The 20007-nt window shown below is 36.0% G+C and overlaps 3 protein-coding genes and 1 long non-coding RNA gene across 8 annotated transcripts; 3 read left to right on the top strand and 1 right to left on the bottom strand.

Moving 5' to 3' along the window:
- The first annotated feature begins 130 nt into the window (after nt 1-130).
- Nucleotides 131-3489, top strand: LOC124303054 (G-patch domain and KOW motifs-containing protein). Of its 2 annotated transcripts, none has more exons than XM_046759794.1 (5): nt 131-402; nt 487-871; nt 2216-2319; nt 2447-2757; nt 2927-3074. In XM_046759794.1, the coding sequence occupies exons 1-5, from the start codon at nt 263-265 to the stop codon at nt 2947-2949; spliced, it is 963 nt and encodes a 320-aa protein (XP_046615750.1). In that variant the 5' UTR covers nt 131-262; the 3' UTR covers nt 2950-3074. The 2 variants fall into 2 exon arrangements, with proteins under 2 accessions (XP_046615750.1, XP_046615749.1); XM_046759793.1 differs by having other exon boundaries at nt 134-402; nt 2957-3489.
- On the bottom strand, nt 3415-5201 carry LOC124303072 (uncharacterized). The gene is made up of 2 exons (XR_006907823.1): nt 5093-5201; nt 3415-4711 (listed from the first exon to the last, which is right to left on the bottom strand). It is a non-coding gene; the product is annotated as an uncharacterized LOC124303072 (long non-coding RNA).
- LOC124303061 (omega-amidase NIT2) lies at nt 3627-8341 on the top strand. Of its 2 annotated transcripts, XM_046759812.1 has the most exons (6): nt 3627-4457; nt 4551-4697; nt 6211-6395; nt 7425-7593; nt 7670-7903; nt 8151-8336. In XM_046759812.1, exons 1-6 carry the CDS (start codon nt 4406-4408, stop codon nt 8240-8242), a joined length of 879 nt encoding a protein of 292 aa, XP_046615768.1. In that variant the 5' UTR covers nt 3627-4405; the 3' UTR covers nt 8243-8336. The 2 variants fall into 2 exon arrangements, with proteins under 2 accessions (XP_046615768.1, XP_046615767.1); XM_046759811.1 differs by having other exon boundaries at nt 3627-4697; nt 8151-8341.
- A 1549-nt stretch (nt 8342-9890) lies between these two features.
- On the top strand, nt 9891-17907 carry LOC124303063 (omega-amidase NIT2-like). Of its 3 annotated transcripts, XM_046759818.1 has the most exons (7): nt 9892-10186; nt 10268-10414; nt 11181-11365; nt 12092-12260; nt 12342-12578; nt 12673-12792; nt 17719-17907. In XM_046759818.1, exons 1-6 carry the CDS (start codon nt 10180-10182, stop codon nt 12762-12764), a joined length of 837 nt encoding a protein of 278 aa, XP_046615774.1. In that variant the 5' UTR covers nt 9892-10179; the 3' UTR covers nt 12765-12792; nt 17719-17907. The 3 variants fall into 3 exon arrangements, with proteins under 3 accessions (XP_046615776.1, XP_046615774.1, XP_046615773.1); XM_046759820.1 differs by lacking the exon at nt 17719-17907 and having other exon boundaries at nt 9891-10186; nt 11241-11365; nt 12673-14837; XM_046759817.1 differs by lacking the exon at nt 17719-17907 and having other exon boundaries at nt 12673-14837.
- Nucleotides 17908-20007: the final 2100 nt, after the last annotated feature.

Below are 20007 nucleotides of genomic sequence, written 5' to 3'. Positions count from 1 at the left end.
CGGAAGATATATTATAAATATAAAATTACTGACAGGCTGACTTTGGTACGCCAGACAACTACTAGCGCCACTAGTGGTGGAGATTGGCGGCAGAATCGAGGGACATTTTGCGAACCACTTTTAGCAGCGTGTGTCAGGGGGCTGGGTGAGACACATTTGTTGTCTAGAGAAACAGTCCATGCTCACTGCCTATGGTTGCAATTCGGATTTATATGATTCGTAGACCAGTCTAAAGCCACGATCAGCTTGTCAAGTGTCAATCATGGCCGACGAGGTGAGGAAAATTTCGTTCGGCTTTTCAAAATCGGTAAAAAAGCCAGTTTTGAAAAATACAGTGCAAAACGAAAAAAAGAAGATTGATTATATTGAGTGTCTGGATGAAAAAGCGATAAAGGTTATTGGGTAAGCCGCCACTTTAGCAGCACAGGAATATTTCATACCAATATTTGTAAACATAACCTTAAATTAAATATTTGGCTTTTGCAGTTTGGAAGATAAAAAAGAAGATGAACCGCTGGTGATACCTATGCGAGGATCAAAAACTTGGCATGATAGAATAGTTAATAAAATTGACGCAGATATCTTTGAGCCCAAAGTGAAAACAAATTCAAATGGAGATGTGGTTGATATTGTGGTTAAAAAGGAGCCAATTGGCGCAATGGACACTGACGAAGCTGACATAAAACCTGTACAATCTGCAACGATAAAACAGGAGGTCAAAGCTGAAGAATCCAAACTGCCTAACACATTGGAAGAGCAAGCGGCGCAAGAAATCCTACAAGATCTGCATAGCACAGAAACTAACGGCAACGACCCAAGTATTTTTTCCTTACCTGTTAAAGATGCCGCCTCCTTAGCTGGTGAACAAGAGGTAATTTATTATACTTAGTAATATTCACTTCTACACCAAATGCTTTGTAAAATTTATCTACCTCCCAAAGAGGCATTTTTAAAACTTATATTTTATCATACTGAGTTTTCCGTAAATCTGACTGCCTCGGAACTACAGTATTTCGAATCCACACATGAGTGCATAGAAATCGGCAAGAGGCTTAGCCTAGCAGGTTGTGCCAACAAAACCGTACCTCACGCTCATGGCACATGCTTGTATAACGGTCTCCTACAGTTGCCGAGCAGCCATTTATCACACATTACAAGTACGAATATTTTTAGTGGAGTTTCGAATGACAGTGTTAAATTATTGGGTTCAGTGAGTATAAAAAATTATACTTTCTGTCAAGCAAATCAGAAATATTCTAATGACCGTTGACGATTCTTTCAATATTTATGAAACGCAATGAATTTGGAAAAATGAGATCAGATCAGTACACTGCAAAAGTAATGGAATAGGAATATTTGATAGTCTGTCTAAATTTTTCTGGTGATATTTCCTTCTTGATAATTTCCCGAATACCTTATGACCACATCTTTTCAAATATTTATAGTAGGAGCTCGATAACTAGCTACTTCCTGAATCACCGTCTAAGTATCTTTCTTGACATGCATATATCCATGCATGCAAACAACATATCCCCTCTACTGTGAGTACTTTAGCAGTAAACAGTCGACAATATACGACTTTGCAGATGGACATTCAAACTTCTGTTAAACGTCGTTGGAAAATTTGTTGAGGCTAGGTCGATCAGAAATATTTCAAAAAGCGCATTTCTGGGTTGTTATAAACGTCATGGCAGTGCATTTCTGACTGGTCACATTTATGAAAACTTGTTTACAGAAGACTTGGTGCTACAAATGACAAATTCTTCACGATAAAAAGGTTTTACTTTCCTAAACATTACTTCTTATTAACAGCGCACCTTGCCAACTCTGCATCGAGATTCTTATCATCAATATGTATCATTTGTAATATTATATGTCGACTACAAGTTTTAATTAAATGTATAACAATTGCCCTTTTTTTCCAGTCACCATTTTAGAGTTACATTTTTTAATATTACTCATACCTGTAGTTGCGTGGTCAAGTTTTTCATGAACATTTTCGAACAAAAGCTATTAGGTTCGATGTTGAACTTGATCTATTCTATTGCAAAGTTATCAAACTTCTACTGTACGGATAAAATGAGTTCTTTCAAGTCAGAGACCTTAGGTTCCACTGAAAATTACCAAAAAAAAATTACCAATCCATGGTTTTGGTCACTTCTGGATACAAAAAATGGAACTAAATATCCTTCATAGAGCTAATTTGTTATTTCAGTCAACCTTGGAGGACTATGAGAGCATTCCAATCGACGCTTATGGAATGGCTATGCTACGTGGCATGGGTTGGAAACCTGGTAAAGGAATTGGTAAAAATGAGAAGTACGAATATTTACAAATAACACTACATTGGAGTCAAACCTACTTTTCCCAGTTACTAATATAATAACATATTGAATGCGAAATGATTAGTTCACATAACAAAGTAAACATTGCATCTTTTTTTTAGATTAGTCGAAGCATCTATACCTGCCCTGAGGCCAAAAGGAATGGGACTTGGTGCAGATAAAGTAACAATGCAGAAACAAAACAGTAAACCAAGAACAAAGGAAGAAGAAGAACTGAAACTTATAAAAGGAGCTTTTGTCAAACTGATTGCTGGAAAGCAAAAGGATTCCTATGGGCAGATTGAAGGTCTCGACGACGACGCGGGTAGATTCATAGTGAAAATGGCACTAGGAGGAAACGTCGTGTCTGTAAATGAATCTGTCGTTCAAGCAGTGACAAAAGAAGAGTATCTGAAAAATGGCAAAGTCCTAAGTTGGTAGATTTTGACTAATTGTACGGGGTTTTTAAACTGGATTGTCGAACAATGTCTTATAAGTTACAAAATTGCGTATGATTTTCATTGCAAGTTGTTCCGAAATTATCCTTTTTAAAAACCCCTTTTAAAAACTTTTCGATGTCAAGTAAAAACTTGATGATTTAGTCTTTAATATATCGTTGAATTAATTTTCAGACTCTGCCAAGTATCAGGAGTACAAGGATAAAGATACAGATAACACAGGCATTGAGAGTCGTTTGCCTATCGTAGAATCATTGGATGGAGAACGAGAGGAAAGAAGAGGGAGAAAGGAAAATAAAGAACACGATGAAAGTATTACCAGTGGAAAGAGAAAAATGAAGAAATCCAGAAGACGGTCGAGCAGTGACGACAGTAGTCCCGATTGTACAAGAAAAAGAAATAATTCGGATAGTAGCGAGGTCGAAAAAAAGCCGAAAAAATCTAAAAAATCTAAGAAACACCGGAATCGCGATAGTTCGGCAGAACGATCGAGTAGAAAGAATCGAAAGAAGGATAAGGAGCGGGAGAAAAGAAAGGATAGAAGATGTTCTGAATCGCCAGAAAGAAGAAAGCGCAAAAAACATAAAAGGTCCAGATCTAGGTCACCTAGAAAATGACTTTCATTCATAACGTAATTTTATTTTATGACTACCCTGGACGAACAATTGTATCATAAACTTTTCTTAATAAAATTTGTCCATTTTTAATTTAGGAATCGCTGCTGTATCCTATACTTGACAGTGGACTTGACTTGAGCTTTATACTTGATACTTTTGCAGATTTGTACATAAGTATCACAGTACATACTCTTCATTAGGAAAAATTGTTACATTTTTTAAGATTCTACCTTGACTATAATGTAGTCAAAATATAAGTTTGCGACTATACTGTGCCTTCCAACATAATGAAACCGACGAGATGACCACTGACAATGAAAACAGAATAACAGTGGGATGAGAAAAATATTATTTTAGACACTTTGGATAGGCCAAACGAGCAGCTTTCGAATCCACAACCCACAACCATTCGCATAAACAATAATATTCATTGTCGAACTGATCATTGCAAAAGGCTGGATATGCTGGTGAGGAAATACTCGATGAAACCAAACATTTTCTTGTCTTTCTTTTTGAACTTATGCTTCAAATACATTCCATAACTTTGGATGGTGTACCTTATAGAAATGCATCTCTACCAAAATGACTGGTTATACATTGTACCTTATGATCAATACAATACACATATTTTTATTGGCTTTTCAAGTTAGAAAGAACGAATAAATACAACAGTGCCATTCTGATAAATGTTATATTTGATATTTCAGTTTTGGCAACATCTTGGTTCCTTCAACCTCAAATAACGTAAGAAAGTTGATGTTAACTGCATTTAAATTCTACTACATATCTAGCTGCAAACTTCTTTCCTTCCATGAGTTCTTTGAAATATATCTAAAATACTATAATACATCGATGTGTATTCCTAAAATTGGATTCCTCGTCTCTCAATGCTGCTTCACACACATCTCTTTCTTATCAGTAGCTACAAGTAGTTAGCATAAGTCGCATCATTCGGTTGTAGCACATAATATAGCCAATCGGACCTAACCTATCAGTTAGTATCTGCATGGCCATGGCATTGAGCAATATCGCTCGACAGTCAAGTAAAGCAATGGCAAGTACGTACGATGATTTTTGCCAATTTCATGGAAACAATTTTGTACTTTTGGCGATCGATGATGTCAATATATCTAATGCATATCTTATTAAAGGTCTTCGATTGGCCCTGGTACAACTTGCCGTAACTGACGATAAAGCGACAAACATCTCTCGAGCAATCTCTTTTGTCGAACGAGCAAAACAACAAGGCGCCGACGTCGTTGCACTGCCAGAGTGCTTCAATTCACCTTATGGAACTGGTAAAATCTGCACCCTCTAATTCAACAAACAGTGATCATGCATGAAATCGAGTTGACTATAATCATATCATGCATACATACATACTATAAATGCCCGAGTGACGATATTGAAGTTAGTAACGTTATCGTAACGACATATTGGGAAAAAATCACTATTTTCTTATTTTTACAATGACTTTGAAGGATCGAAGATTGAAAAATATGAGTATGTTTTGTTTTATTATGGTTTTGCTGAACTTGCGTCAAAAAATCCGAAGCTTTGTCTGACTAGTATGTATTCAAACACAAGAAAATACTAGTGAACAGGGATGAATTCTATGAGTACATTGTGTGCCGGTACACTTTTGAGTGAATGCAATACATGGTTTTTGTCGACCGAATAATATTCCACTTACTTTGGCTAGACTCCCCAAATTTTGACTATTAACACAGCTCACTCATCGCTGACGTAAAATTGCCGAACAGCGCAATTCTACATGCAACGCGGAACAGAAATAGCCGGAGAACTAGTGTCAAAAACGTGTCATTTCAGTAGGGAAATTTTTTATTTTACTACAGGTATACTGTCTAAAATTGAAATCGAAAGTCTGCTTATCTCTATAGCATCTTGTAGTTGAGAGTTATGGTGTTATTGACGATGTAACAAAACCGCGACAATTTTTCGTAATTTTTTATTTTTTTTTTTTGTCTATTTTCTTTTCAATCAAATCAAATAATAGGTTTGCAACTAATATTATGTGAACAAAAATTAGAAATTCAAAATTTATTGTAATCTTCAGTTCAATACATTTCAATTTTCACATAGCAATTCATAAATATAAACTGTATTGTTACGTATTGTATCTCTATGAGTCTATGTATATTATTATACTTATCATAATAATATGTGACGTTGGTCTATATGATTCGAACTATAAAAGCAACACTTATTCTCAACGTCTGATAACCTTTTTTTTTTTGTATTAATCCTACACGTTTTACTTCTTTATTCGGTTTAATTACTGTCTTTAATGGTTTAGATATTGCATTTATTTTAATTTTTCTGATTAGATTCCTTATACATGATGCCACAATTTTTTGTGTACATACTTGTTAATATACCATATGTTGAGTGCTTCCAGTTCGTTTTTCGCTTCCTACTATTTTAATACAGCTTCAATTATCTTCATAATAGCTTCTTATTTCGAGATCTTTTCCGTCTATATCTTTCACAACTCCTTCTAATTAATGCCTTTTTTGATGACAAGTCTGTGACAAAATAACGATAAGACTACCCGGTAGTAACGATCGCACATAAGTACGGAAAGCAATTAATAATTTTGCCTAACTTATTACAGACATTCTTACCATATTCTTTTTACAGGGCTGTATGAAAAAGACAAAAACTTTTATGAAATTTATCAACATTATGCCTATACATATTCTTAGCGGGTCAATTAATCTCACGACCGACAGGCCCGGTTACCGTCTTGCAGAGACAAATTCAATGACATTATTTTATTTCACAAAATAGCACATTTTCCAAATTACGCTGAAAATGTTCCCGCGGGTGAAACAAGTCTTGCGCTATCAGCTGCAGCTAAAAAAAATGGAATTTATGTAATCGGTGGTTCGATTCCGGAAAGAGATGGGGAAAAGTTTTTCAACACTTGCACGGTCTGGGATTCCGAAGGAAAATTCATCGGAAAATATAGAAAGGTATTTTTGCCAATTTTTTCGGATTACCCGAATCTTTCGGATTACCCGAAAAACTCGTATTACTCAAATTCCCGAATTCCTGAAAAATGTTGGGTTTGCCGAAAATTGCGAAGTTTTCGAAAATTTTGCTCGTGGCTGTTTTCGCTTCTCCAAAAATACCGGGATTTCTAAAGCGAACAGAGATTTTCGAAAATTTCGGACTACCCGAAGATTTCGGGCTTGCCAAGAAACCCGACCCAATGCAAACCCGACCCGAACCCGAGTTAAAGTACCCGAAATTTCGGGTACCCGCACACCCCTATCAATCACATCTGAGATAGCGATGGTCAGAGTTTCATCCACTTGGCAAAGAACACCAAATATAAACGCACTTTCTAATCATTGTCGAAATCGGATATTTTACAACAACTACATGGAAATTCCGATTTTCGAAGTCTGTGGAGCGTGCGTAACGTTTTCAAACACTGCGGAAAATGTTTTTCATTCTTTTTCACCTATAATACATTGTTTCTAGATCATAAAAATTTCGGATTTTATTGGACATTGAACGAAGAATACGATAGTGTTTTTTTCCAGAATTTTTGGTCGTGCAGATCGTGGTGAAAAATCCATTTCAATATTTATACCAGTGAGAAAAAATGTTTCGTTGCGAGAAAAATAAAATTTAAAAATCTATGGTTTGACGTGGAATGACTCATTGGACGTGTCACACACGTACTTTACTTTTTGGAATATCCGCGCAGATAGTTCGATTTGGGAAGCATTGACGATGCCACTGGCAGTTCGATAAATTGAAGTAACTTACGATCAATAATACAGTGCGTAAAATTGAGTTAATCGAAATAGCCCATTAATCAAAGAATGCCGTAATGTGAAAAATACCGCATTTTAATTGTGCGCATGCGCCGACGTCGTTTTACCGCACTGTTCGGAAATGGGGCGCCTTACGCAGGCCCCGCAGGCTGCGGAAATTCAACTTTGAACCCAAATGTTGATAAGACCTGATTTTCAACTAATAACTTTGTACAGGTGCACTTGTTCGACATTGACGTAAAAGGAAAAATGACATTCAAAGAAAGTGACATCCTCACCGCTGGCAATGAACTTCTTACGTTTCACATCAAGAACTGGAAGATTGGTTTAGGAATCTGCTACGACATTCGGTTTGAAGAGTTGGCTCGTCTGTACCGTAACTTAGGTAATCCGCAATCAATCCAAACATCTTACCGCGTACCCGCCTTCCCGTAGTTACTCTGCTGTTCATCCTTTGTCAGGGTGCCAATTGATGTTTTATCCTGGTGCTTTTAACATGACTACCGGACCTTTGCATTGGTCTCTTCTGCAACGCGCTCGTGCCAATGACGCCCAGCTTTATGTTGCCGGCGTATCTCCGGCCAAAGTAGACGGTTCTGGTTACGTAGCTTATGGCCACACGCAGCTAACGGATCCCTGGGGAAAAGTGCTTAAGGAGTTGGAGTTCGCGGAAGATATGATTGTCGCTGATATTGGTAACGAACGCATTTCGTCTAATTCTATGAATCCGGTCATTTCATTCAACCGCCTTTCAATTCATAACTCGACTTCACTTTTCTTCTGCAAACAAAGCAAGATAGTCAGAATAATACAAGATGAGATCAGTTTAAATTTTCCGACAGTGCAGCGGGATTTGTATAATAATCGTTTTTTTTTTTTTTTATCATTTGAAAAGGCCATCATTTCCATGAGATTCTTAATAATCATGATTCAATTTTTTAGATATGACAGTCGTTGATGAGGTCAGAGCCCAGATTCCAATTTTTGGCCAACGTCGTACCGACTTGTATGAAACTTGTTGGAAGAAAAATTAGCACAAACAGCGACAAAGTTTGTATCTACCTTAAAATGGATTTTGAAATTGAAAAAATCGAACTTTTTTTACTCACCAAACCCATTAAACCATATACATATTTTTTCAACGAGTGGTTTTCAACAGTCGCCTGAAGCTTATTTTTTATTCGAAATTGCGTCAGAATTTTGCCGTGCGTGAAAATCCAGCCACGGCGCTGCATGATGCATATTATGTTATGTACGCGAGCACAGACGATTACTCGATAATACATATCTGCCATCGAAACTTCAGACTGGATTTTCACAGGCGTCAAATTGAAACGGCAGCGTTACGCCGTCGGCGGCAAGAAGATGCTCATGGAAATGAGTACCGACGGCAGAATGCTGCACGTTGAAACCTACGTGTTAGGTCAGTGGATCTCAATCACATTTTTATGCGAAGAATTTAAAAATCTAGGATTGCTTGTTGGAAGTGTGAAAAAATGGAGAAAACGAAGAAGCGAGATGAAGTAACTGATAGTGTAATCGGACTGCGCGCAATCGATTCCTCTCGCAAGATTACGTCGATGCAGTGCATCAAAGAATTGTTTTAAGTACTTTTCAAAATCGGCCATATTTGGAATGAAAAAATCCAAAGATAGCCTTCCTTTGTTTGCGATTCTCAGAGCTCGAAAGCTTTTCGTCTCAGAATCATTTTTGCAGGACTCTTTCTACTAATTAGACCCTCAGAGAAATGACTGAATATATCTAAGGTCAACGTATTTTCTTAGGCTGTAAGTCGCCAGAAAATTTCAAATGAAGCCCGATGCCGCGTGCAATGGAAATTTTTCAAATATCTGACCGCGTTCTGCGCAATTCGCATGGCGATTCTTCTGATCGCCATGTATTCGGGACATTGCCAAGCACCGATACTTTATGATTGAAACAACGGCTGTGTAACGTGAATCGTTCAGTGTATTCCCACGAAACTCATTTGTGAATAATATACAAACGACAAGCCGCGTGTGGTCCAAAAAAGAACGGAGTTACTGAAATAAAAACAGCCTGTGACATCGAAGGTGAGTTTAGTTTATCAAATTTTCATTGCTTGTGCAACTTCAGCTTTTAGTGATTTCGATACTCGACTCTATGCGTCGGGTGTCGTTTGTTATTGTTTGTGGTGCGGCTGACTTTCTGTCAGTGCGTAGTTGCATTGTTAGCAAGTTTAACTCAATCCGTTTAGGCAGCCAACTGTAACACGAAAAGTGTTAACGGGCTTCAAATATCGAGTGTAATTATTACGCTGCAGTTTGCTGAACATGTTATTAACAGGTTGAAATTGCTCTCGGGCAGAGTTTTGACTAGTCACAAGCGTTCTGTGCCAAGAAAATGGCCCGATAATCTTCCGTTGTGATTTTTTTTCTAACATTCTGGAAAATCGGGTCTTGCGGAAGGTGACCTTCCTGCGAGTTGCGTCTCGGATTTCGATTCGCGGATCAAGTATTTCCAACTAACTTCTGTTACCAACATTAGTTGAAGTGTTTTGAGTATTATTGTGTAATATAATGATGCGATCGGTTTATTCGTCGCATATGGAAAATCGCTTGTATGTACGTACAGTGATAACCAATGCAAATTTTGCAAATTTTGCATATATTTGTGATTCATTTCGTTACTTCCCATTAAAAATCGTGCATTTTTTAATTCTTACGTTGAAAACGCATCTGAGAACCACTGACTCAACCACGTATTTTGACGTACGGCATTTTGCCGTTGCGTCGCGTCGGTACTCACTTTCAACGTATTATCAATGCATTTGTTGCAGCGTAAATTTGCCGTCGGGCCAATTAGACGCCCGTGAAAATCCAACTTGACAAAAAAAAAAAAAAAATATAAACGAATTTCATCTGTCAAGCTGCCGTCGTATCGCCTTCATTTTTTTACAACGTGGCACTGAGGAATAGCGCCAAGTAAAGCGATGACAAGTAGGTGTTGATTTTATTAATACAATTTCTAACTGTGGGTCACTAATTACTTGAATATACAGAAAAAAAAATTGATTGAAGCTCTCCGATTGGCCCTGGTACAACTTGCCGTAACCGACGATAAAGCAATAAACATTTCCCGAGCAATCTCCTTTGTCGAACAAGCAAAACAACGCGATGCCGACGTCGTTGCACTGCCAGAGTGCTTCAACTCACCTTATGGAACTGGTAAAATCTACTCGATCTGTTTTTAAAAATATCGATTACACACAAATATTGATAATCCGTGAATAACTTATCACGTATAGTATGTTCGTGAGAATGGTGATTTTGTTTTTTTTCTTAGCACAGGCTACAAGTATTAATATTGTATAATTGGTAAATTTATTCACAGTCAGCGGTATTACATCGGATATTACGGTCGATTAATACAGAAAATTAAGGCTGAAACCTATTTTGACGGTTTTTAGCCACGTTTGAATTAAAATCCTATTTTCACTTCTCAACTTCAGGTGTGACGATCGCTTATACAGATTCAACTCGCCGTTGAGTATACGACGCAATTGTCTCATGCCGAATTCAACTTACGGAAAAATTTTGCACTCATAGTAAATTAATTGCAGATTCCCTAGTTTTCAGATACGGAAATGGGTATATAAACGATTAATAAAATCACTCTAATTGTGAATTCAGTTTTTTTCTATAAGTTCGAATTAATACTAAATTGAAAAAAAAAAAATTTTGCAATAATGCTGTCCTATTAGGTAAAAAAAAATTCAGTCGTATGTTTATCAAAAAGTATTAAATTTAAACGAAGCATATGCATAATCATGTTAGGTAGGTACAGGTGAATAATATGGTGTCCCTTACACACGTGATATATTCTTAAATGCTTGGCGAATCTCATAATGGAAACGGTGAAAAAATCTAATTATGTTTCGGTTTTGCTTTCACAAAAATCACATACCTAATATCATTTTATTTCACAAAATAGTACATTTTCGAAATTTCGCTGAAAATATTCCCGCGGGTGAGACAAGCCTCGCTTTATCAGCTGCAGCTAAAACGAATGAAATTTGTTTGATCGGTGGTTCGATCCCGGAAAGAGATGGGGAGCAATTGTTCAACACTTGTACGGTCTGGGATTCCAACGGAACATTCATCGGGAAATACAGAAAGGTATTTGTCAATAATAAACATCGAAGCGGAACATCGATTGCAATAGTAATATTATTACAATAGAATAAAAAATTGTCATTAGATGCAAGATGATTTAATTCACGTAAACTGCACTATATTAGATACATGAGGCATTCCTTGCAATCACGATGATTTTTTTTTGTTTTTATACTATTGCCCCGACTCTAAAATGCGATCATATTTTTTGATTAGATTTTCACACTGAAGTATCGTTTACGTATGATTTTTGAAGCTTCGGGAAAAAGTCTCATTTAGCCAATACCGAAAAAAATATCTCTAAATTTCTGTGTCAGGTAACGATAAATTATGCTTGTTTAAACGTGGGTAAGTTATTTGAAGATGGTAATTTTTAAATTTATTTTATCGGCTGCTAACGTCCAAACTTCTTTAAATAAAAATGTACAAATAATCACACATTATACTTTTATAAACTAATGAAAACACTTCGCAAAGCTTGAACAAGTTGCGAGAAGGTTAGATTTTTCCAGGTGGAATACCCCGAATACTATTTTGAACGCCTTCAAAGTCTACACCAATATGAAAATTTACTGACTCTATGTACAAAAATATGTGGGCTAATTAGATCTGAAGAGTGCTGAGCGAATTGACTTGAATTGAGTTAAATTAGCATGAAATAGTCAGTTGTACACATAGTTTCCAATCAGCAGTGACGACATTATTATCATGCGATATAACTTTACACAGATGCATTTGTTCGACGTAGACGTTGAAGGAAAAATATCATTCAAAGAAAGTGACACCATCACAGCTGGCAATGAGCTACTCACGTTTCGAGTCAAAGGCTGGAAAATCGGTTTAGGAATCTGTCACGACATCCGGTTCGAAGAGTTGGCTCGTCTTTACCGTAATTTAGGTAATCCGATTCACAATTAAAGCACCTTACCGCACACCCTCCCCTACACTCACAGTTTCTCTGCTGTTCATCCATCGACAGGGTGTCAATTGATGTTTTACCCCGGTGCTTTTGAATCGACCGTAACCGGACCGTTGCATTGGTCTCTTCTCCAACGAGCCCGTGCCAATGACGCCCAGCTTTACGTTGCCGGTGTATCTTCGGCCAAAGTAGACGGTTTCGGGTACGAATCTTATGGCCACACGCAGCTGACGGATCCCTGGGGAAGAGTGCTCAAGGAGTTGGAGTTCGCGGAAGATATGATTGTTGCTGATATTGGTGACGAATTCGTTTCATCGAAATTAAAGAACTTGTTTCAATCGTTCGACAGCCGTTCAATTAACAGCTCATTCTCACTTTTCATTCTCTTCAGACATGACAGTTGTTGATGAGGTGAGAACCCAGATTCCGATTTTTGGTCAACGACGTGAGGACTTGTATGAGACTGGTTGGATAAAAAATTAATACGAACGCCGGAGAAGTTTTCGTCAATGTATATTTTTTTTTTTTATTATACAGCTAATGTAAATTATATTATTGCCCGTATCCTTCAAATTGACAGTTGAAAATGCGCACTATAAGTAATGGAAAAATATCATCCATTTGCATAGTTAAACTTTCGAAGCTGTTCAATTTGTTCGCAAGTTATTGTACCTTAATTAGCACGCTTTGTTTTAATTTCAGATCACTGAATATAATACAATGAATTTAGAATGTTTATTTATACATAAAAGGCCCCTTGATGATCCTCAACAAATCTCAATCAAACTTAATAGTTCATGTTTTAACATGTTATTACATTCCTGTGCATATTACATAATGTTATTATTATTTTTATATTTACATTGATAGAATAATAAATTTATACGTGTATAAATATTAGTTAAAAATGTAAGCCTAGGAGAAATTGGTCAATTAATAAGACTTCTAAGTATGAATCTAAGGAATAGCGAAAAAGCTTTGATTTTCAGTCGATATGAGTTGGGCTGAAGTAATCCGAACAATATGAAATCGTGGTAATATATCACTATATTGATTTGATTTCCGGTGAAAGCTTGCTTCTGAAAATACATTGAAAACAAGTTTTCAGATAAACTTGAAACACGACTTTTGTCAAAACATCCAAACGTTTTCCATAAAGTTTTTATACGTCAGAATTTCATATAAAATCTTTAAAGTAGTTATCCCGTTAAAAATACAAGCGTTTTTAAACGCCCAACTCACTTGAATAGATTTTGCTTTTCCCAAAATTTACTTACACAATTAACAAGGATGAACAGAAGAGACAAAATATCGCAATAATATTCCAAGAATTGGTATTACAAGCTTGTTAAAATTTTTTAGTAAGAAGTTGTTCATCAGGTTTGAAATCAAGATCTCAAAATTTTGCATTCATTTTAAAAGCAGCGCTCTTCAAATTTGTCTCATGTTCTGAAATTACTTTATCCTAACAATAACTAATTTCACATATTCCTTTTTTCATTCCATACAAATCTGCAACAACGATGTACGAAATTTTGATTTGTGCAATGCGAGGCGGTATAATTTTTTTAAGTAATTTATTTTTGCATCTTTCAAATTGTTTGCGAGAAGAATTGGGAAAAAATGTATCGATGCAAAATGTGATATTATAGCATGCGATAGCGTGGAATGAAATATGGTTTGATATTAAATATTATCTTACGTCAAAAGTCAACGCGACAAAACATAGAGAAACATAAGTTGATGCAGAAATTATTTTTAAACTGCTTAAAATTCACCCTACTTTCAACATTCGATAATATTACGTACCTTACATCTAAAAAGACGTCAATTCGCTAAGAAGTATTCAAGAAACCATTTATTTCAGTAATTTCTAGCTGATACTTCGCAAGCATTTTCATGCTTACGATGATCGCTTGTGATGATAAAAAAATTATTTATATAACGCATGTCTGGTTTATGCGTCTTTTTTTATCTGCGTTTCGTACGGACAAGTTTTCATAAAGAGCAAAAACCGACTTGATATTTATGCAAAAGTTATTATATACATGTTTTCAATGATATGTGATTACAGACATAAATTCTTATTCGAATGGATGGATTTAACGTATCTTGATACTGGCTCTTGTCGATTGGAATGACGAAACGATAATATGGATTACGTCTACAAATTGAAGAGGTAGATTTGAAAAAACTGTAAGTACCTGCAAACCAAAAACTAAAAAAAAGATAACAACCAAAACTGTTTTTTCTTCACTGCGTGGTTATTTATCGCTCGGTTATTATTATTGTTATTATGTAAATGGCACTTACAACTTTTATCATTTCTTCTTTTCAATTATTTGCCCGGTTTCGCGCTATAGTTTTTTACACCGATATGCATATGGGACATTCCATGTCAACTAGACCAGGTCCTAATCCTGATCTTTTAGTGTCTCCCAAAAATTTCAAAAGCACTTGAATTAATGTTTTTACTTTTTTCTAAAAAATCCTCTACGACCAATAACTGTCGAAAGTTGTGAAAAAACGTTCCACTTTTAAAATTGCAAAGAAGTATTCCATAAAAAAAAGGTAAAATGGGAGTTTAGGAGATGCTAGTATCAACGGAAAAAGTGTCAGCAAAATAAGAAAAACGGGAAGTCAAAACTGCAGGTCAATTTTACACGAAATGTTCCATATTTGCATATTTTTTGAACCTAATAGGTTTTCTGTTTTTTGACCTATAAATAATTAGATCTTAATACGTCAGATAAGTATGGGGGCATACATTCTTTTCGGTTTTTATTGAAAATATGGATGTGATATCGATCTCACGGCAAATTGATTACGCTTTACCATCAATCTTTTTTCGAGTGTATTACCTGTATATATGTTTTATTGTTTGAAACTCGTGTGCACTGGCTCCAGCTTTAGATCTTAATTCGACGCACATGAGTCACCGACACGTTGTTTTTATTATTTTTCTTAAATTTGTAGCATTGACCGAATAATAACAAGTCGAGAGAATTTTTATTACAAAACATTCCTCATTTCTCACACTTACTTCGCTTCGAAACACGAGGTACTATTCTTTTTATATGTTGCAGAGCTACTCGACTAAATAAGCGCATGTGCAAAAAATTTGCGATCATATAATGGATCAAAATAGCCGTCAAATAATGGCAAGTTTTCCCGTCAATCAAACTTTGCTTCTACGTTCAGTAGTTTACAATATATGTGGGAAAAACGAAAAATTTACCAATTTTTGAGGACTATTCTGACACATCAAAGATTCATATGGCTCGCCAATTTCTTTGCAAACGCTCTTAGTTTCAAAAAATATAAAAAGAATACCGTATTTTTTCGGAGTGTCAATCGAGGTGGCTTCACTTCTAGTTTCTCACGATTATGTTTCATGCGAATTTGTCACACGATGAAAATGTGACAAAATTAACTATTATTAGCAACTATTGAAAAATTTCGAATTTTCTCTCGTCAGATTTTTATACCTACTCGATATTTCCCACGAATTCTCGTGATTTTTGAGAATCTTTCGGAAAGATATGTCTCCAAAAAAATCGAAAAGAAACGTGGGTTTTCCAATTAAAAAGAGAATTAATAAAAATAACTCCGAGTTTAAGTATAACGTCATTTTCTTATCACTATTTATATAAATGATCCAACGAAATTGCTTTCTAATTTCAGTTCCATCCTGCCTACGTTTAGGTTACATAGATTTATCTATTGCTATAACGTTTCGGTTAAGATTTAGTAACTTTTGCAGGGATGAAAAGATTTTTTTGCGATCATACATCCGTTTTTCCATATCGAATGAAACACCAAGTATCTTAAAAAGGATCTACTAATACTCTGAATGCTGTAGTTGAAGGGCGGCACGCCAAAACGGTGCAAGTGCCAAAATACCAAAAATACGTCATTTTTTTAAATACAATTTGCAAAAATCCAAATACACACGTCCCTGCCAAACGATATGGCTAGCAAAAATTTATTCGCGTAATTATAAAAAGTTGGTATATATGGGAAAACTATGTAAATACCATCGTTATGATTTTTCAGGAGAGCAAAACACTTTCTCAAAATTGCATCGATTAATTTAAAACAGTAATCGAAAAGTACTTTTTAGATTTATTCAAACTCTTTCAAACGGCCCGAACTTTGATTCAACATTGCAATCTGTCTCCGAGAGATGACTTGCGAAAATCTATTTTTTTCATGCCAGTATAAGACCGTGATTCGTGCCAACTTTTTTTCTCTACTTCAGGCGATGATTAAAAATAAATTTACCAAACAGATACAAATCGGTGTTTCTCAGTTCAAAGTTCGCAAAAAAGGACCTCGCCGATATGGTTTTTCATGCCTCCGCAGACCAGATTGTACTATCAGGATTTACATCGATCAAATTTATTTATTTGATTTTGATTTTTTGCGCTGTTCTACCGTTTTTCAGTAAAATTTGACAATTTTGCTAGCAAACTATATTCATTTTGGCACTTACACCGTTGTCGATCCCTCCCTAGCCCATCATTTTGCTATGTAATACTTGAAAATTTGTACAAATTTGAAAATACAACAACGGATTTTATTCGTTAAGGTTCAACCTTCGGATTCATAACTGTTTCATAATGCTCGTATCGCAAGTGTGTTCTTAATCAGAATCCAAAGTTGAAAAAAAAACAACATATTTTCGCAAGTCATTTCCTCGAAGGTGAATTGCTGTATATCTATAGGATCGGGGTGCAGGCCACTTGAAAGAGCTTGAAAAACTCTGGAAAGTACTGTTTTGATTTTTTCTTTTAAATTAATTAAACAAATTTTTCAACAGTTTTCTTTTTTGCTCTCCCGAAAGATCATAACGATAGCACTTGCACCGTTTTGTCGCGACACCGCTCAATTATGAACCCTCAGAGATAAAACATACTTTGTATAACCGCGATGTTACCAAACTTTCATCCTGTTCTGAAAAGAACCTACAAGCGTCGTGCTTATATCTCAAATATAAAAAATACTATTCATCTACTCTTACAGGTAATTACGAACGGGTTGTGAATTATCAAACTCCAAGCATATTACGTTTGTCCAAAAGCTATCGAATCGCACCAAAGCGAAGCTTTCAAAAGACCTGATTTATTCTGCCTTGCAGATAAAAATTCGAATATTGAAACTCGTAAATTGGCTCGGACATCTTCATCCTTGTAAAACAAAAGTTATTGAGCCCATCAGTGCAGATTGGTGTATTTTCATTCAATACATATAAAACCAAGCACTGCATTTTCCACAGTATAAAATGTTCATCTCGAATAAGACGTCAACGAATTTCTTGTCCGCAGTGATGTTTGACTGGCGATATAAAAGCGATTCTTCAAATATCGAGATGCGACCCATACGATGTAAACAGTCACATGCGGGGGATGCTGTCTAAGATATGCGATACTTTCAGGTTCGGATGGCAGCTCTCGGAGATCTTAAAACATAGAAGATTTCTATTTACCACTTCGCCTTGACAACCAACGGACCCGTAAACCCCGGAAACCATACTTCAAATTCTAGCCTTCGGCAATGTGCTGCCAAAAGTACGGACATGGTTTTCCACATATTCCTCAATTTCACAATAAATTTTTCGAGAGGATATGGTTTACTGGCGTGTTTCTATAGAGAATCGAAGTGCCTATTTTTATGATTTAAATTTTTACAGCAAACTCGCAGTTTTACTGACGTACCTGAGCAATATTTTGGAGTACGCGATTCTGCGGATGATCAAAAGTTAGGAATTTCAAACTTTGGAACAGTTGTAAGTAATGCAATGGAAATAGTTATTGCACAAACTCAGATTACAAACTTTTACAATCCATCACGTATGAGTTATTATCGATATTCTTTTACGCAGCAGTTGGTTTGAACCCGTAATAAAAAATTGGTTTAATTTAGATGAGTGTATTGGGAAATTACTCAACGTAATCTATCGAAAATTCCAACGATTATACTGTTACGGAAATTAGTAGACGAAAAAGTTGATTTACATCGTTGGCCTACATAAACCTTCACTTTCTTCCGCATTTCTCGAGATTTATATAATTTATACTCTCTTTCACAGCCTTAAAGGACGTACTCCAGGTGCATGGCTTCCAAGATAAATTAATACAACACGGGTAGCATAACGAAGAAAAAAAGATGCTGCTGCTTATACACTCAATGCGTTATGTACTTGTAATATCGAGTTCTCTGAAATAGCGAACGCGTCGATCATCAAACTTCCAACGATGCGATTTGTAGCGGTTAAGGCTCGATCAGGGCTGCCAGAAGCGTTGCAACGAAGAGCAAGACTCCTTCGTCTAAGTTGGAAGCCCCGGATGCAATAATGAGATCGGGGCTGCTCCAGTCAGCATCAGTGCCGTCCAAACACTCGAATTCACAGCATCGCTCGCCGACGCGAAACCGCTTGCATTTCTGTTGGGATTAATTTTCTTGATTAATTTTCAAGCTTGTTCGAACACTGTTCGCAGCTAATTGTAACCTCGAGGTTAAGGGGATGCCACTTGACCTAATTTTCAATTCCAGTTTACCAACACCCTCAGGGCGTTCTCCAATTTTTCCTACAAGTATGGCGGATTATCACGTAAAAGCGTCAAACGTGAAATAATAAAGTTGTATTTTAATGCGAGGGTTACCTGACTGAAGTGTTTTGGAGAACAAATTTTTCCTTGGGAATTATTATTCAGAAAGGACTCATAATTGATTTTCGTTCCTTGTAATTTTCATAAGGTTAAAAAACAAAAATCATCAAACCGAATTCTTCTCGTTTACGAAAACGTTAAAAACCATCACGTACACGTGCGAGGTGCTAGGCAGAATGTCTTTTATACATTCTACGTTTTTCATTTAGATATTCAATCACGTAATTTTATTCGCACAACAAGGTCACCCGTTTGCACTGTATCAAGATATTTGTGCATAGCCACAAGTCGGGACTTCATTGATCAATGACGCAAATGAATCGAGGGTGTGAACGCGTAAAAAAAACAGTTGGAAAATAGAAGGGGATGTTTTTGACGGCTTTATCTTGGGAAGAAAATCAGCGAATGATTATTTCACTGGAAACCCTCAACTTGCAGATTTCCATCCAGCTTTCAAAAGAACGCCTGTAGGCCAGTACGAGCGTTTTACAATATCTTTACATTTTTTTAGATTGAATCAAAAAAATTTGTCGCCAATGAGGACAAAATAACAATTATGCCGTAAAAAATTTACATTTCTGTTACCTTCAGATTGAAAATTTGAAGCTTTTTACTAATAACGAAATACCAAAATTACGTCAGTCTCATCTATTCCCATATTTTCAAAATTTGAAAATTTTTATATTACTTACAATTGTACAAGCCATAACTTTAATATGTAATCGTTAGAAAAATTGAAATTGTAATTTCCTGCCCAATATTTGAATACAGTCAATCAAATCTCTGGTAGGCCGATTTTATAAACTTATATACATTGGTATCAACATGCATACTTTTCTTATTAGTAACCAGTTTGCCTCACGTGTTACGGAAAACTTCTGAATCAAATATACTAATTATCGGACTAGTTTTCAATTATTTTCGGTACCCAGAGTTCTGATTTTTTTGTTTTTTGCCAGTTATTTGGAACATTGGTCCACTTTTCCGCAAATTGTAGCAACGGTAACGTTCCAAACAATATACGTTTAAAAAAAATAACAGGAATGTAGATGAAG

Source organism: Neodiprion virginianus, chromosome 4 (genome assembly GCF_021901495.1).
Source record: "Neodiprion virginianus isolate iyNeoVirg1 chromosome 4, iyNeoVirg1.1, whole genome shotgun sequence".
Taxonomy (NCBI): Eukaryota; Metazoa; Arthropoda; class Insecta; order Hymenoptera; family Diprionidae; genus Neodiprion; species Neodiprion virginianus.
This window is presented reverse-complemented; position numbering and strand designations above follow the sequence as displayed.

Excerpts from the sequence above, each read along its gene's own strand:
- LOC124303054 (XM_046759793.1), top strand. The coding sequence starts at position 263 with ATGGCCGACGAGGTGAGGAAAATTTCGTTCGGCTTTTCAAAATCGGTA. Across the intron at positions 403-486 it reads AAAGCGATAAAGGTTATTGG|TTTGGAAGATAAAAAAGAAG; the intron begins GTAAGCCGCCAC and ends TGGCTTTTGCAG. Across the intron at positions 872-2,215 it reads CCTTAGCTGGTGAACAAGAG|TCAACCTTGGAGGACTATGA; the intron begins GTAATTTATTAT and ends TTGTTATTTCAG.
- LOC124303063 (XM_046759818.1), top strand. Across the intron at positions 11,366-12,091 it reads TCATCGGGAAATACAGAAAG|ATGCATTTGTTCGACGTAGA; the intron begins GTATTTGTCAAT and ends AACTTTACACAG. Across the intron at positions 12,579-12,672 it reads TATGATTGTTGCTGATATTG|ACATGACAGTTGTTGATGAG; the intron begins GTGACGAATTCG and ends CATTCTCTTCAG.
- LOC124303061 (XM_046759811.1), top strand. The coding sequence starts at position 4,406 with ATGGCCATGGCATTGAGCAATATCGCTCGACAGTCAAGTAAAGCAATG. Across the intron at positions 6,396-7,424 it reads TCATCGGAAAATATAGAAAG|GTGCACTTGTTCGACATTGA; the intron begins GTATTTTTGCCA and ends AACTTTGTACAG. Across the intron at positions 7,594-7,669 it reads TCGTCTGTACCGTAACTTAG|GGTGCCAATTGATGTTTTAT; the intron begins GTAATCCGCAAT and ends ATCCTTTGTCAG.